The sequence below is a fragment of the Microtus oregoni genome, unplaced genomic scaffold, assembly GCF_018167655.1.
Source record: "Microtus oregoni isolate MIOR12 unplaced genomic scaffold, Mior012 000002F_ref0000024, whole genome shotgun sequence".
Classification (NCBI taxonomy): domain Eukaryota; kingdom Metazoa; phylum Chordata; class Mammalia; order Rodentia; family Cricetidae; genus Microtus; species Microtus oregoni.
In genome coordinates, this window is record NW_024543061.1 from 81,108,784 (window position 1) to 81,125,157 (window position 16,374).

General features: G+C 37.2%; 1 protein-coding gene across 2 annotated transcripts in view; it reads right to left on the reverse strand.

Annotated features, from left to right (window-relative positions):
- The window catches only part of LOC121434378 (solute carrier organic anion transporter family member 1A4-like), a 47,574-nt gene extending 33,853 nt beyond the window's left edge, over window positions 1–13,721 (reverse strand). The window contains exons 1-6 of one of the 2 annotated variants that reach the window (XM_041633291.1): window positions 13,659–13,721; window positions 11,184–11,388; window positions 9,873–9,977; window positions 7,793–7,934; window positions 4,168–4,300; window positions 2,151–2,257 (exon numbers count right to left, since the gene is read on the reverse strand). In XM_041633291.1, coding sequence (XP_041489225.1) covers window positions 2,151–2,257; window positions 4,168–4,300; window positions 7,793–7,934; window positions 9,873–9,932 — 442 coding nt within the window. In that variant the 5' untranslated portion in view covers window positions 9,933–9,977; window positions 11,184–11,388; window positions 13,659–13,721. Of the gene's footprint in view, window positions 1–2,150; window positions 2,258–4,167; window positions 4,301–7,792; window positions 7,935–9,872; window positions 9,982–11,183; window positions 11,389–13,658 lie in introns of both variants that reach the window. The other variant, XM_041633283.1, reaches the window with a different exon arrangement.
- Window positions 13,722–16,374: the final 2,653 nt, after the last annotated feature.

Below are 16,374 nucleotides of genomic sequence, written 5' to 3' on the forward strand. Positions count from 1 at the left end.
ATATAAAAGAAATATGCAAACATTAAAAACAAGGACTTTTCATCACCTCTAGGGATTCAATTTTCTGCCAACCAATGAACCCAATAAGTTGATGTATGCCCTGCCTCATTCATCCACAATTCTGAGGATTAAAAAAGAAGCACACGTGTGTGTATGTCTCTGATAATTCGTGCTGTACTGACACAACACAGGGAAGATTGATAAAAGCCTCAATTACTTTGTAGATACTAAATATTATAGCACAAATAATAACCCAAGAGACAAATTTGGGGTTCAACCCAAACCCAGAAGAGCAGAGCAGGAAAGCCACTAGAGAAGTCTTACCTCTACCAAGTCTGGGATACCTCAGATTAAGCCGACTAAGCTTCTCTCCTCCCATTTTGTATTCTCTCTAGTGCTGGGATTAAAGGCGTGTGACTCCCTAGAACTGGGATTAAAGGTGTGAGCCACCAGCACCTAGATTTTTTTTCTGCATTGATCTTGTGTAGCCCAGGGTGGCCTTGATCTCACAGAGATCTATCTGGTTCTGTCCCCCAAATCCTGGAATTAAAGGTGTGTGTCACCATTGACTGACCTTTAGTGGCTTTAACTTTGTCTCTGGTCTTCAGGCAAGATTTATTTATCAATATACAAATGATATAACACTACAAAATATTTAACTGAGTAGTAACCATATTTTTTTCTAACGATTCTGTCTTTTACTATTAACCAAATATTCCAATGGATCAAACAACAGATGATCATTGAATAACAGATAATGAATCTAATAGCACTCCATAGAGTCCCTGAGACTAGTGACGTTCCAAGCCTTGGGGACTGTTGCAAATTCTGTGGCATGAATCTACATAAGATGGAAAAGTTCTGGCCTGAGACAATCCTACTGAGACAGTATCAAACTATGTGTTCAGGAAATGTGTTGGGTCTTTTAGCATACGTGACTTTAAAAATGTTTTTTAAAACATATGTACCTTAAAAAGCACATGTGCATAATGTGTGTGCAGGTGCCCAAGAGGGCCAGAAGAGGGCACCCAATTCCCCATAACTGAACTGACAGGGGGTTGGGGACAACCTGATGACAGTGCTGGGAATCAATCAGGCCCTCTGTAAGAATGGTATGGTGCTCTAAATGGAAACGCCCCCCCCCCCAGAGACTTGGGTATTAAATATTTAGTCTCCAGTTAGTGGTGCTATTTGGAGAAGTAGAGGAAGAATATCACTGCAGATCAGCTTCCAGAGTTTATAGCCTCACCCTCTGTCCCAGTTTGCTCTTTCTGCCTCATGCTTGTAGTTGAGATGTGAGTTCCTCCTGCTGCCTTTCTCCCTGCCGTGATTGATTCTCATCCCTCTAGAACAGTCACTATCAACCTAGGGATCACATCTCTTTTAGGGGTCATATGACCCTTTCACAGGGCTCCCCTAAGAAAATTTGAAGACATAGATATACATTATGGTGCATAACAGTAGCAAGATTACAGCTACGAAGGAACAAAAAAAAAAAAACACTTTTAGGATTGGTGGTCACCATAATATGAGGAACTGTATTAAAGCGTTTCAGCATTAGGAAGATTGAAACACATTGTTCTAGAATCTTAAGCACAGCTATGTTCTTCTGTGTATAAGTTCCCTTTTGTTATGGCAGTCTATCATAGTAAAAGAAAAGTAACCAATACATGCAATAAATACTCAGTGGACTCTGCTTTGGTTCCTGTCTCCAGGTTCCTGACTTGGCTTCCCTCATGGTTGAGTACAATTTATAAGCTAGACAACCTCTTTCCTACCTGAAGTGGTTTTAGTCCATGTTTTATTATAACAACAGAAAACCAAACTATAAGATCACACAAATCTTATTATGGGTCTAGATCCACCATTCCAACTTGTTTTCCCTTGTGGGATTAACTCTACAGTGGTGCGGGAGTAGATATCATGTTTTTTAATATCTACTTTAAGAAACAAAGGAGTCTTAAGTTTATTCAAACTTAAGAAGCAGATAATTCTATATTATTAGACATCTCTCTTCCCTGAGAAGAGAAACAAAGATTGTTCATTTGTCTTAGATGCCTACTAAATCCAATGTAACATTCAAAGCCCTTTACAAGAGTATTCTGTAACCATGTCCCTGAGCAGGAAAACAATAAGAAGCACTAGTTCACCTTTAGGGTCCGGTGTTGATGTTAAAGTCTGGCTTCTGTTTCCTGAACACAAGAAGCTGTTTGAGGACAAGTTGCTTGAAGGTGAGATTGTTTTCTCATATTCGTATCTGTGTGGACACAGAAAACATTCACTGTGAGGACCTGAGTGCAATGAGAGCATCTGTAGATCTCTGAATCCTGCTTCCCTGTAAAAACATCATCCAGAACCCACACAGACATGTTTCCACAGTGGTCATTCTAAACATCATGAATGCCATTGCTGGGCCAGAGAGATGACTTAGCAGGTAAAGAATTTGCTGCACAGCCTGATGACCTGAGCTCAGTCCTGGAAATCACATAAAGGTGGAGGGAGAGGAGTGACTCCATAAAGTGGTCCTCTGATCTCTACATGTGAATACCTACAACCACCATGCATATGCAAAGACATACAGCTCCCCCAAATAAATAGAAATGGAAATCTGTATCATGAAGCTGGACATGTAGTTCTGGGGTTAAACTCCCTAACTGCATCAACAGGGTGTGGTGGCCCATGTCTGTCACTCTAGCACTTGAGAGGTGGAGAGAGGAACAACAGAAGCTCAGGTCACCCTCAGCTATGCAGTTAGTTTGAGGCCAGACTGGGCTTCGCAAGAACCTATCTCAAATAAAAACAGAACAAAACACAGCAAAATAAACCAAAAATAACCCCCAATTTGAAAACATAAATGAATATAAATAAGTAATAAATTTCATCAAAAGAACTTGATAATCTCCAAAAATGTGCCCCTTCTTTACAGTTAGCACTCATCTCCACATGTAAGTGGCATAGCTTTCAGATTCCCTAATGCTGACCCTTTGATATTTCTAAATGACTATTTTCTAGAAATAATTGAGTGAGGTAAAGAACAGAAGCAAAAAAAGAAAGAAACTCACTAAAGTAAAATTGAGAAGATGAAAGCTTTAGAGAGAGACAAGAAACAAAACAACAAATCAAGACACTTGCTCTGTGATCTCTGAGCTGTGATCTTATCCTTCCTTTCAGAGAATTCAAGCAATAATTTTCCTATGTGTTCATTAACTCCAACAGAAGAAAAAGTTCCCATGTCATGACAAAAGGTGACAGAATCCATCACCTGACAATGCAGAGTCATGGTACAAAAAGTGTTAATAAACTATGGTCATTTAACTTGATTAAATCACCAAGGATCAGCTTCTCCTAGAAAGAAAATGACAGACTACCACAGCAGAGGAGAATGTGTCCAGCTAAGTCTATCTCCATTGTAGGTATCCTGGAATTCATTTAGTTATTTAATATTTATTATTTCTAAGTGCTGTTTAGAAGAGAGACAGCCAGAGGAAACTATGAGCTGCTGAATTCTGCGTGAGTATGGAGTTATACTTGTCAACATTCTAGTTTCTATGCTGAATAATGTAGTACAGAAGTCAAAACCACTTCACCCAAAACAACTGCCTGGATGTCCCCACAGAGATTGCCAGTGAAGTATAGACAAGAGTCTGTGCCTCTCTATTCATGACCCAATGAGGACAGGCCAGATTCAAAGAATAATCTCCATTGGCAGAAGGTAGACAAACACAGTAGTTTTCTTGAAATATTTCTTGACATTGATTTGAATCAAATAGAAAGCAAAGAATAATTTTTAAATTCCATCCACAAGCTTCCAGTTCCCTGCAAAAACACCTGAGATGACAAAATATTCTTTCATTTATTATCCACTTAAAAATTCAGTTGTTCATTCTAAGTCCATTTACTCCCCAATTGACAATAAAAAAAACAGGAAAATGTTTCAAAATGAAAAAAGAAAATTCCCATTTTATCTCTACAGATAAAGAGATCTAGATATGAAGATGTAGATCAGTCAGCACATTGGTGCCTGGCAAGCACAAATTGAATGCTAATTTCCATATTAGCATTCTATACTTTGGGGGAGCATTGCTCCCCCCAGAGAGGAAATTCTAAACCTCATTCACTGCAATTGAAAGTTGAACTAAAAATACCATCAAGGACTGGGATACTCACCGGCCCATTAGGAAATGAGGTAGTGATATTAAGAAACATCCTAGGCCCATAACCACACATCCAACACCGATCACTATAGGTCTGTGCAGTTTTGTTCCAAAATAGCTCACAAATATAATGAATAAAAGGTTTCCTAGGAGAAATGAGAATGCCTGTTTCAGTAAAGTATTATCACATCATAGTCAATAGCCTCCTCTATATTTGCAATCTAGTGTTCATTGTTTAACAACCACCTTAAGAACACAGCAATAGGTGCTTAGAAGATGTGTGCATTATTTTAAATTCATAATCAATCATGACCCTGACGGAAGGTTCTCCTTCATTTTGGAGAATATTCAGGGGTTTATTCAGGATTATCTAGTCTTTCAGAATGGATACAAAAGCAAGTGTTAGCCTGCTAGTCACATCTGGCTGCTCCTTTCATGTCTGCTCTATGCAGAGTCAAATGGAATCATGTTTTTATTTTTAATTTAATATTTAAAAAATCATTTTTTTTGCTCAACACAGCCAAGCTGGATATCTGCTTCTACTTTCATATCTTTCCTTAGACCCAGTTAAACAGAGAGAAGGTCAGAGTCCTAACTCTCCAACTGCGGCTTAGTTCTAGATTGCTGGAGGCATAAACTCAAACACAAAAGTAATTGTAGAAATTAATTTGCACTATTTAGTTTGGTAGAAAACTTTGGTTTAAAGAAATTCAGTGGGAAACCCTATTCTGACAGAGATGACTTTACTATAGATGTTAAGAGATAAAAGAAGTAGAGGGGCTGGGGACCTGTCATCCCCAGTCACAGAGGGGCTAAGACAGGAAGACTGCAAAATCAAAGTTGGCCTGGGCTGCAGAATGAGTTCAAGACTAGCCTAGGCATCTTACTGAGAACTCCCTCAAAATAAAAAGTAAATAAAGGTGCTGGGGATAGAGTGGTAGAATGCTTGTCTAATGTGTGAAGCTCTAGGTTCAATCATCAGTACTATTAACAGGAAAAAAAGGAATTGAAAAGAAACAAATATATAAGTAAGCTCTCTACAAACCACATATTTTCAGTTTGATGAAGAGTATTTACCACATTCATATAACGCATAAAGAAATTAATTAGAAAACTCAAATACATTTTTTAATGACTTTGCAAATCTCTAAGTGATCCCAAATATTTGAAAGATATATGAAGACTTTTTTTTCTCCCAATTCTATTTCTCTCTACTCTGCTAAGAAGAAGAGACGTTGCATTATTTTGAATGGTATGTGCCTCCCTCTATATCCTTATTACCCAATCTCTGTCCACAAATCATATCATTGAGGTCATGACTCAGAAGGTAATACCCCAGGATACCCACTGTTTGAACTCTCTGGACTCCTTTCTAGTCTCTGTACCTGCTCTGAATGAACTGGATCTTGTCTGAAATCTCTGTTGTTTGAAAGGAAAACATTCCTTCCTCACATTACACTTAGATTGCCTTTTTCATTGCCTTAGTGTCCCTCAAATAATTGGAGGGAAGGTGTGGGGAAATGTAAGGTGTCGTCCAGGCTAGGGGAAGGTTGTTAACAACACTAACTGGGGAAATGCCCACCAAATGCTGCATTCACTGTCCAATGTGAATTCCTTCACATCGCAATGATTCTAATTTAAGACTCCCTTTAAGTCATCTGCCACAGCCAGTGGCATTATTATTTTTTAAAATATTTATTTATTTATTAAAAATTTCCACCTTCTCCCATCCTCCCATGTCCCTCCCACTCCCGCCACTCCCCCCCTGCCCCTCGCTCTCCAGTCCTAAGAGGAGTCAGGAGGCCTTGCCCTGTGGAAAGTCCAAGGGGATATCCAGGTCTAGGAAGGTGTGCATCCAAACAGATTAGGCTCCCAAAAAGACAGTGCATGCAGTAGAATCAAAATCCGATGTCATTATCATTGGCTTCTCAGTCAGCCCTCATTGTCAGCCACATTCAGAGTCCGATTTGATCACATGTTCATTCAGTCCCATTCCAGCTGGCCTTGGTGAGCTCCCATTAGATCAGTCCCACCATCTCCGTGGGTGGGTGCACCCCGTGCGGTCCTGACTTCCTTGCTCAGGTTATTATGTTTTAATTTAAACCAGACTTTTTAACCTTTAGTTTAAAAAAAAATCACAGAAAATAAAGTTTTCCATGAACTTGGATGAGAATTATTTTCAATAATCATTAACTTGGAATCAACGTTTCTGTTCACAGTAATGTACAAAGCAATAGTGACATGAAGAGTCATCTTTCTGTCACCAACAGAACTATAAATATTGGTTTATGACATCATGATTGTTGTAAATACTACAAAAGGCCATGCAGCCTATAATTACTTGAAAATCAGATGTAGATGATCTTCGCCTTGTTAAAAAGCATGAATGTTTCTCCTGACAGGATGTTTAAATGTTCTGATAATTATACTTCAACGTAAATGCATTCCTTTTGACCTATTTAGTTTGATTTTGTATAACTACAGTATTATCCAGAAATAAGATGGCATTGCTTTTCAATATAAGTCCTCGACATAGAAAGATCCAACCCATACTGGCTCTCTGCCACCAGAGAGGTAAAAGACACACTCCAGACCAAGCTGCATTCTCTACCCATTTTTCATTCCTGAACACTTCTCCACCTTCCCATAACACAGGGCCGTCTTGATCCCCACACAAACCATTTGATGGTTCACCCTCTGTACACATCTCCCCTTCACATTTAACTGTTCATTTCTCCACCCAGATCACCTTTACCCCTTCAGGATACCGTTTTCCCTAGCACAGTGTGTTCTGTTTGAACTTGGATAGCCAATGCATGGCACTTGCTGCTTCTAGTACAATGGAACATTACTCAATCTCAGTAATGCCTTCATTCTGACTGCACGGTGAAGACATAGGACACAGGTGACAGAGGAAGTACTAAGAAGTTTGATGCTGGGAGCAACTTCACATGTTCGTTCAGCTCCTATTCCAATTAAGCAACTTTAGTGTGTGTTAGCTACTTCACAGCCTTGATTTTCTTTGTTGCTTTGATTAAATACCTTAAAGACAATTTCACCTTGAAGAAAGTAACAACTAGGACTAAAAGTCTTCCAGGTCACTTTGTTTATAGAGGGCATCTTTCCCTCCTTGACCCCCTGTATTCTCATATCCCAGTTCATCACCTAAAGATCATTCACTCCTCTTAGAAATTCTGTCTTAGGAATTATTCAAACACAGGAAAACATAGAAAACATTCTCATCTTTCTGATGACTAGAAGTGGAGAGCTGTCAAACTCACAGGCACAGTAGGGCAAGAGAAGAATTTGCTCTCTTCAGAACACGAGTTCCTCCAGGCTCCCACAGACACCTTGTAAAATGTCATAGAAGAGGCCTTAGTGTCTCCTTGAGTTTCAAGTGATGGATATTAATACTAAAAATGTACTGTCACTTGTCAAAATATAAAGAGACCATATCAAGATATATGGCAATAACTAAGTATTATAATGGAGATATTTAAATAAATAATTTCTTTAAACCCAAACCAGGTTATTCAATCACACCAGGAAGCACATAATTCACAAATTAAAAAGTCTAATATAGGAAATAAGGAGAGAATGTCAATATATAACAATAAGTAAATGTGAAAATAACTCACCAATCTCAAAGCTCCCATTGATAAATCCAACTATAGATGTGGGGATATTGAATTGTCTCTCTATTTGTGTGAGCATGGAATTCATATAAATTCCTGATAGTGATTTGGCTACATATGCCCCTGTTAATGCCAAAAGAAACATCTAGGAAGAAAAACATTTAAGAAATGTTGAGAAATTCATTTTACAATTATATATATATATATATATATATATATATATATATATATATATATATATGTGTGTGTGTGTGTGTGTGTCATATACTGGCAAAACAGCCTCTACTGTGAGGTGGAGGATTGTATCCAACTTAAACAGCCCTAGAACATGAAAAAAAAAACCTTTAAAGTGTAATCTCTAGTCTGTCCTAACTCTGAAAATGCAGGGTTAGAATATTTGGATTGAAGTTGTGAGTTTTGTAGATGAGTATGGCTTTTCTCTTGCTAGTGTACCACATTAATACAGAAAGACAAGAAGTTATTCTATGTAAGACACAGTTATTGTTGGATCTTCAGCAATATACTGTTCTCTGCAGGACAAGAGTTGTCCACTTTAAGGAAGGGAAGGAATAGTACACAGAATTACACCACAGCATTGTTTCTACAGCAAACCTGTTTTCAGGAGTGACAGGTCTTTGGATGTTCAAGGCAATTCAATATTTTATCCTCTTTCTGCATTTTTGAGAACAACAAGCTACAGTCTCCCTTCTGGAGGCAATGGTCCAGCAAACTGGTCTCTGTTTTTTTTCTTATTCCTGAAGCAGCAAACCCTATAGACTTTTAATTCAGTAGTTCAAGTGGTGTTCATAACATAACCCAGGGCAGAACATTTTTTGCAGTCTTCCAAATGCAGGATAAAATGGGACCAGGTCCTGATAAGACTCCACAGTACCTGCCTGTGACTAAAACTCACATTAAGCAATATAATGAATGAGCTTCCTGTTTCCCTCAACTTATCTTCTAGCAGCTGGTTGATGGCAAATGTCACCATCCCAGTTTCTGAAACCTCTGTACTCTCTCATGTGAAATAATAGGCAAATCATCTTGTGTTAGATTAGTATTTACTGCTTATAAAATTTGTCATGAGCACCAATTAATCTGCATTAACCTGAGCAGAAACAAACACAAAATAAATAAAATGGCAAATGTGAAAACCAAGTTCAGTATAGCTTAAAAATATTCTATGACTATAAGATAGTATAATTCCATCTATGGAAGTTTATCTTCTAACTCTAAATGACATTGGCAGAGATGTTTCCTCTTCCCACTGCAAATCTTTCAGAGGATATGATTGATACTTGATTATGTTCTCATGAGTTTTATAGTCAGGTCCTATATCTAAAAGGGAAGTCTTCAAAATTAAAAAGGCTTGTGGAGATCATTCATTTGATTCAACTTTTGAAGAAGAAAACTAAACAGATGGTGAACAAATAGCTCTTTCTCTAAAGTATTTTGTTGTAGGCCGAAAATAAAACAAACAAAGTCGAAACAAAACAGTGTCCATGTTGGCTCAGGTCTGCTGCTACACAACATCTGCAATTATAAAGGCAATCCTGGTGACTATTAACTCTAGAGTCTGAAGGAAATGCTTTCATGGCAGTTTTTACATTCCTCCTACGTGAGTTCTCTTCTTCTACTTTTTCTTTCAACCTTCCTAATGGTACACACTTTAATACAGATCCTCATATTCTGTTGACTCTAAACATAAAATTATTTCATGTGCTACTTCCTAACTGTAATTTTCCTACTCTTATGAATTTTAATGTAAATATCTGTGCTTTACAATGGTCTTAGGTGTCCCCCTGTGAATAATTCTTCAACCCCCAAAGGGGTTGTGACCCACAGGTTGAGAACCTCTTCTCTAACTTATTCTCATAAATCTTCCTGAATGAATAATTCTGGCTAGACATGCACAATTATAAAACTAACTTCTTTAAGGAAATAAATTAACAATACATTAAGCAAAAAGGCTTTTATGTTGGAAAACTTCAAATAAGCTGAGCAATGTTACAAGGATTTTCAATACTTGCTTTAAAAAACTGTCATGCACATATACATGCACATATATCTAAACAATCCATACCCTAATTTTCGAAAAGCATGTCACCCCACGGGTTGCAACCTTCTTCCCAGATTCTTCCATGTTCTTCCGATGGTTTCCAGATGTTTTTCTTTAAATGTCTTACTGCTGCCTTTCCAAAAATATCAAACAGTTATCAATTAAACTATTGACTGAAATGTAACAAGTCATACATAAAAAAAGAAAATAAACTTTACTAGAGGACTTAATCTTCATTTCTATTGCTGTGATAAAATACCAGAACCAAAATCAACTTAGAGTAGGAAAGGGAAAACCAAAATCAGCTTAGAGGAGAAGGGTGTTACTTTAGCTCACAATTTTATATCACAGTTTATCACTGATGGAAGTCAGGGCAGAAATTTATGGCAGCAGCCTGGATACAGGAGCAGATGCAGAGGCTAAGGAGGAATACTGCTTCCTGCTTTTGCTCTCATGGCTTGCATTACCTGCTTTTTTACAGAACCCTGGACTGCCTGGCCAGGAAAGGGCCCACCCATAGTAATCTGGGCCCTCTCATATTAATATTCAATAAAAAAGTACACCAAAGGATAGACCATAACCTTGTGACATTTTCTCAGTTGAGGTTCCCTCTCCCCCAAATGACCCTAGCCTGTGTCAAGTTGATATAAACTGTCGGGCACAGTTGTAGAGGTGATTTAGTTGGTAACGTGTTTGATTCCTAACTTGAGGACATCAATTTGAATTCTGAGCAACCAATTCAAAACCTGGACTTCTCTGCACCAGTCTGTAACCCCAACACTGGGAGGACCCAGAGAGCAGGATCACTACAGCATGGCATCCTGTCACTCTAACCAAATGAACAACTGACAAATTCAGTGAAGAGACTCCATTATAAAACCTAAGGTGGAACATTCTAGAGGATGACATTCAGTACTGACTTGTGATCTCCATAATATGTACACCTGTATGTGTACACTTGGCCCTACACGTGTAATTACGTATTCACTGCACAGTTTCTCTCTCTCTCTCTCTCTCTCTATATATATATATATATATATATATATATATATATATATATCACATACACACGTGCGTGTGTGCGTACATCACTTGAAGAAGAACAACTTAACCAGTACCTTAAATATAAAATTATCTAGGAAGTTTTATTCTGACTGATCTTGAAAAAAAATGTCATAGGAGAAGATTTGGTTAGTTTGATTTCTACTGAAAAAGTCAGTGAAAATAACTATGCTTAGTCTTTGGTGATATTAAAGCTAGCCTCAGAGTTTGTTAGGCTCTAACGTGAAGGTAATGACAATGTATTTAAAACAAAACTTTTCAAGCAAATGAAACCTGAATGAAGCCCTTTGAAGTCACTTGAAGACTGCTGCCTTTAAGAACATGAAGATGTCTGCTGTGTTTGTTCTTAATGTCTGTCTCACTGAGCCAACTAAAGTTGTTTTTCCAGGCTTCCTTCTTGGGGTCTTTGTGTTCTAAGATTTCTCTCCTGTCTCAAGAAGAGAAACACTTCCTGGGAGCACTGTAGATTCACAGAGACCTGGGGAGACAGAGAATTTTAATCAAGAAAACAACCTAAAGAAAAACAACAAATAAATCTACAATTTGGGAATAAGTTGAGCACTTCCAGATTTAAAAGATGTAGGAATAGGAAAAGACCAGGCACCTAAAAAGACATCTATAGATGGTTATTTAAGAAATACATGCTACGGATGGACAAACATGTATGTTCCTGTGTAGGTGATATGCAGGTGCAAGTATTAATATGCAATGCAGAAAAGTGCCTTGAGCTCGATTCAACTGTATCAGCCTCATCAAATCATTTTCTGTCTTGAAAGTAGAATACTTTTTCACCATATAGGTATTTTAATTTTATATTTATTACAGAAAATCTATTTCAGCATAGCAGTATTAATCCTTAGCAGCATCTGTAGCAAGAATTTCTGCAAGTCCTCAAAGCAACATTCATTCAACTTGTAATTTAGAATGGTTTTAACTTTACAAAATATTTAAACCATTTACTAAAGTTTCAAATCCCAGACACAACTGAGTAATTATGTACGACTGTAGTTTTCTCTACTGCCTTGCAATTGCAATGAATACTATTTGAACACCAACTACATGCATGCACATCAAGACTGAAGAAAGAACAAGAAAGCTTGCTGTTCTGTAGAGAAGTGAAGTTGTTAGAGACACCACAGTTACCAGACAAAGTTACTTGTTTCAAATCCCTAGGATCCTATGCTTCTGCTAGGAAAGATATAATTTCTTTAAAAGAAATAAAGGCATGCTGAGATAGAATGGGGCATGTAGGCTGAGGTACAACTTCCTTATTGTGGAAATAAGGAAGAAAATTCATAGCATATGGATGAAAATTTTAATGACTCTCTACGTAGTTTTGAATAGATATAGGAATGAAATTACAGACTCAAGGATCCCACATAAAACTTCAAGTCCACATAACTTCATGAGAGGACCTGATAATGGTTGTGGAGAGAATAGAGAAAGGGGGCAATTTCTAGAAGAGGGGAAGCTCATGTTTTAAATTGACACCAATTTAGATAAAATTTCAACTTTTGAACTCTTTTCATCTGCCTCTTTTTCTCTCATCTTATTGCAATCTTGCATCAGCCTTTTCTTGCTTTGGTTTCTCCTTCAGCATTCCCAAGTGTGGGGTGGTCTCTTTACCCATCATTAAGAGAATTTACTCCTCTCCCATGTAAAAGCTGTCTTCACTTTCCCTAGTGACTTAAAATATAACCATTCTCAATATCTACTTCTCATTATTTAACCAAGAAAATCTGGAGCTAATATCCAGATCATTGGATGACTCTTTTTGTCCACATTAAATAATCATCTGAGTAGTTTGTATCATCACCACCTTGACGATTCCTTTCAGAACACAGTGACTGTGTCAGAAAAGTCTTATGATCAAGTGTCTCAACTGTAAATAAAGTATACAAAGCCAAGCACTTGAAAACAGATTCAATGTTAATAAACTAATCCCCATCTTCCTCTAAAGTGCCAATATTTTCTATATCCTTTCAGATGCATTTTAAACATGTCCATAGAGGAAAAAAGACAAAGCAACCTGTTTCTTTGATTCAACAAAAATTGTGTGACCCAATACTGAATCATGTCACAATCTCCTCTTGAGCACTTTGAACCTAAATGAGAAATGTGCACAAGTGGCAACCACATGAACAGTGTCCCTTTGTTAGTAAAACATTGTTTAAACAATAACTTCTGTTCCCAGGATCACAGTATCAAAATAAATCCATTAACAGCCATCAGTGCTAAAGAAAACAGAATGTTACACTTTTATTAAGCTGACAACACTGTCATGTCTCCTTTTACACCCAAATGAGGCATGGAAACATTCTAGTCTCATTGTCGAGCAAAAGATTCCATAACTTTGAACCATTTTGCATTGCTTGTATTTTTGTACAAATGTATGACAGAATGTTTGCTCTCTCAATCATTTTAAGAACACAGTGCATAATTGCAAAGTAGGTGGGTGAGCATACTATAAAGCAGATCTCTAAAACAGTAACTATCTTGCAGTACTGACACTCTATACACACAGAGCAGCAACGCTCTGGGGGAACTTTTGGCTGATGGTCCTTAATGACATCTCAATCACAGGGAATATAACTCTGTACAAGGTAAATAAACACACTCTATCATACTCAGTATCCACCCAATTTGCAATTATCAGTAAATCCATGCTCTTCATGCCACCTTACTCTCTACTGTTGCATTAATGAAACAAAGGTTCTGCTTTACCATAGCCAAGCAAATAATACATACATGAAGAAGTCTTAGGAGACGATCCTCTCCCTGGTGCTGGAAAAAGAGTTACAGGAAACAAAGTCTAATGAAAAGTACCTTTCCCCAGGATTCTCAATTTGCCTCTAATTCCTAGGGACAGCCTATTGGGTGCTGTCCAGTTGAACTGTGTTCAACCAATACCAAGCCAAGAAAAAACATAGAAAATCGATTGTAAATAGAAATTTCTGTCCCGTCTCATTCTGCAGTCATTCAGTCTTAAATGAACACACAGAAGCCTATATCAATTATAAGATAATTGGAACATTAGCTCAAGTTTATTATTAACTAACTCTTACAACTTAAATTAACCCATAATTCTTGCCTATGTTATTCGGAAGCAGTTTGGAGAAAACTATGCCCAAATCCCTAAATGATTGTTTACAAATTTTTCACTTAAAGGGGAATATGCTATAGAGATTTGCATTGGTATGAATTTTGGTTTATTGATACAAATTTAAGGTCAATTTGTTATACCATGTATACACACACACACACACACACACACACACACACACACACATATATATATATATCTTCTCTTGATTAAGTAATTGTATTTGTGCGGCTTATTTCAAAATGTAATGTATAATTGGGAAATATAGGTTAATACATAATCATCTATAATAGTCAAGCTTGTAGTCATGTTATTTAGATTTTCTAGATGTACAGAGATGTATTTCAGATAGATAGGTATTCTTTAAACTTTCCAGAGACAATAAATTGTGGTATTTAAACTGTTTTAAAAAATTTAGGCCTTATCATGACAATAAGATACATCTGCTCCAGGCAGCACCAATTATTTCAAGAGGAAGATGGATACTTATAAAGTTTGCTAACCATTTGGGCCAGAAAATGCTCTTGCCTGGATTGCTTAACTGGACATACAGGACCCACAGAGAAATTGCTGCTGAATTTATCTACTGGTGAGATGGCCCTTCAGGGTTTCTGCTTCCTAAAAAGGTCTGCCCAACATTCTGCAGGAAACAGAAGAAAGTGACTACCAATATAGGTGAAACTGTCTTTGAAATTTCCTGCTTCAAGGGAACATCTGCTAAATACTATGGGCCTGTAGGCTGAAGATGAATGCCTAAATGGTACAGAAGAACCAGGCAGCAAGATGTCTCTATCAATTCTAGAGTTTTGGAAGTTGCTTACAAAGCACTTTTTGTTTACTTAGGTAATATTATGTCCTTCTGGAATTGTTGATGGAGTTGAAGAATAGTTTTCCTTAGTCATGAAAAAGATAAAATAGATATAAATATTCTAACTATAATTCTTATTTGATAACTCTTTTGTTATATGTAATTTTACTATGTTAAAGTTATAACCTTCCTTTTTATTTCAACAGAAAAGGGGAAGTGAGATGGGATTCCCCTCTGTGTGCTATGAATACAATTGGTTAATAAAGAAACTGTCTTGGCCTGTGATAGGGCAAAAGATTAGAATTAGACAGGGAAAACTAAACTGAATGCTGGGAGAAGGAAGGCAGAGTAGAGAGAAGCCAGGTAGCCCTACCAGACACAGACTCTGGAACTTTACGTAGTAAACCACAGCCTCATGAAATGGGTTAAATTAAGTTATGAGTTAGCCAATAAGAAGCTAGAGCTAATGGGCCAAGCATTGATTTAATTAATACAGTTTCTATGTGGTTATTTTGGGGCTGATCAGCTGGAAATGAACAAACTTCCTCCTATTATAGAAACCTTGTCTCAAAAAAAAATAAAAGATAAAAAAATAGAGTAAGAAAAAAGCCATGTAAAGATGAAAAATACACAGAGAGTCTGGATACTGTATGTTTTGTGCTGTCTCTGAATTGTTTGACTACCGAGGAAGAAGTAACAGCTGCTAAAAGACATTTGATTATAAATATTGCTGTATTAACCCAGCCTATATATTTTCAAAATACCTTGACTTCAAAATTTTAGTCAAAAGGTTTGCTAGTTTGGAGATGAGGTTTTGCTTTTGTTTCCACAGAAAATGAGAGGCTGAGGATTCATTCTGGGTTTTTTAAAAAAAAAAAGGTTTGATCAAGAAAAACCCCTTGAAAAATTTCTAGTGGGAGTGGATGACCCAGATGATGCAATGTTTCAGAGCACCTCTGTTGCAATTTCCTCTGAGTTCTACATAGTACAGGCTCAAGACTATTAGCTAAGATGATCCAGCCTCACAGAATATTCCAGTCAGTTCTTGACCATAATCCTAATTTTTGGGGGGCTCCCATAAGATTATCAGTGCCACCAATCAGAAGGAAGTAGCCTAGAAAATTATGCCCACATTCCACAAAGGTGGATTATGGATGTTTTTGTTTAGGTTGTTAGTTACAAGTTGTTCTGGATAATCGTCAGAGTACAGGTTCGTTTTTAGAAAATAAAAAAGAAAAAATGCTGTGGGGATAAAACTTTTGTACACTGTAAAGATTTGTCACTAATATTGGTTAATAAAATGCTGATTGGCCAACAGCCAGACAGGAAGTATAAGTTAAGTAGGGCAACCAGATTAAGAGAATTCTGGGAAGAGGAAACACAGATATGCAGTCACCAGCCAGACATAGAGGAAGCTAGATGAGAATGCCTCACTGAGAAAAGGTACCAAGCCATTTGTTACTTAGCTCCTTCACAGTAAAAAAAAAAAACAAAGAAAATACAATAATATACATAATCCAGACTCTGTGAATTTTCCATTTACTCTATTACTT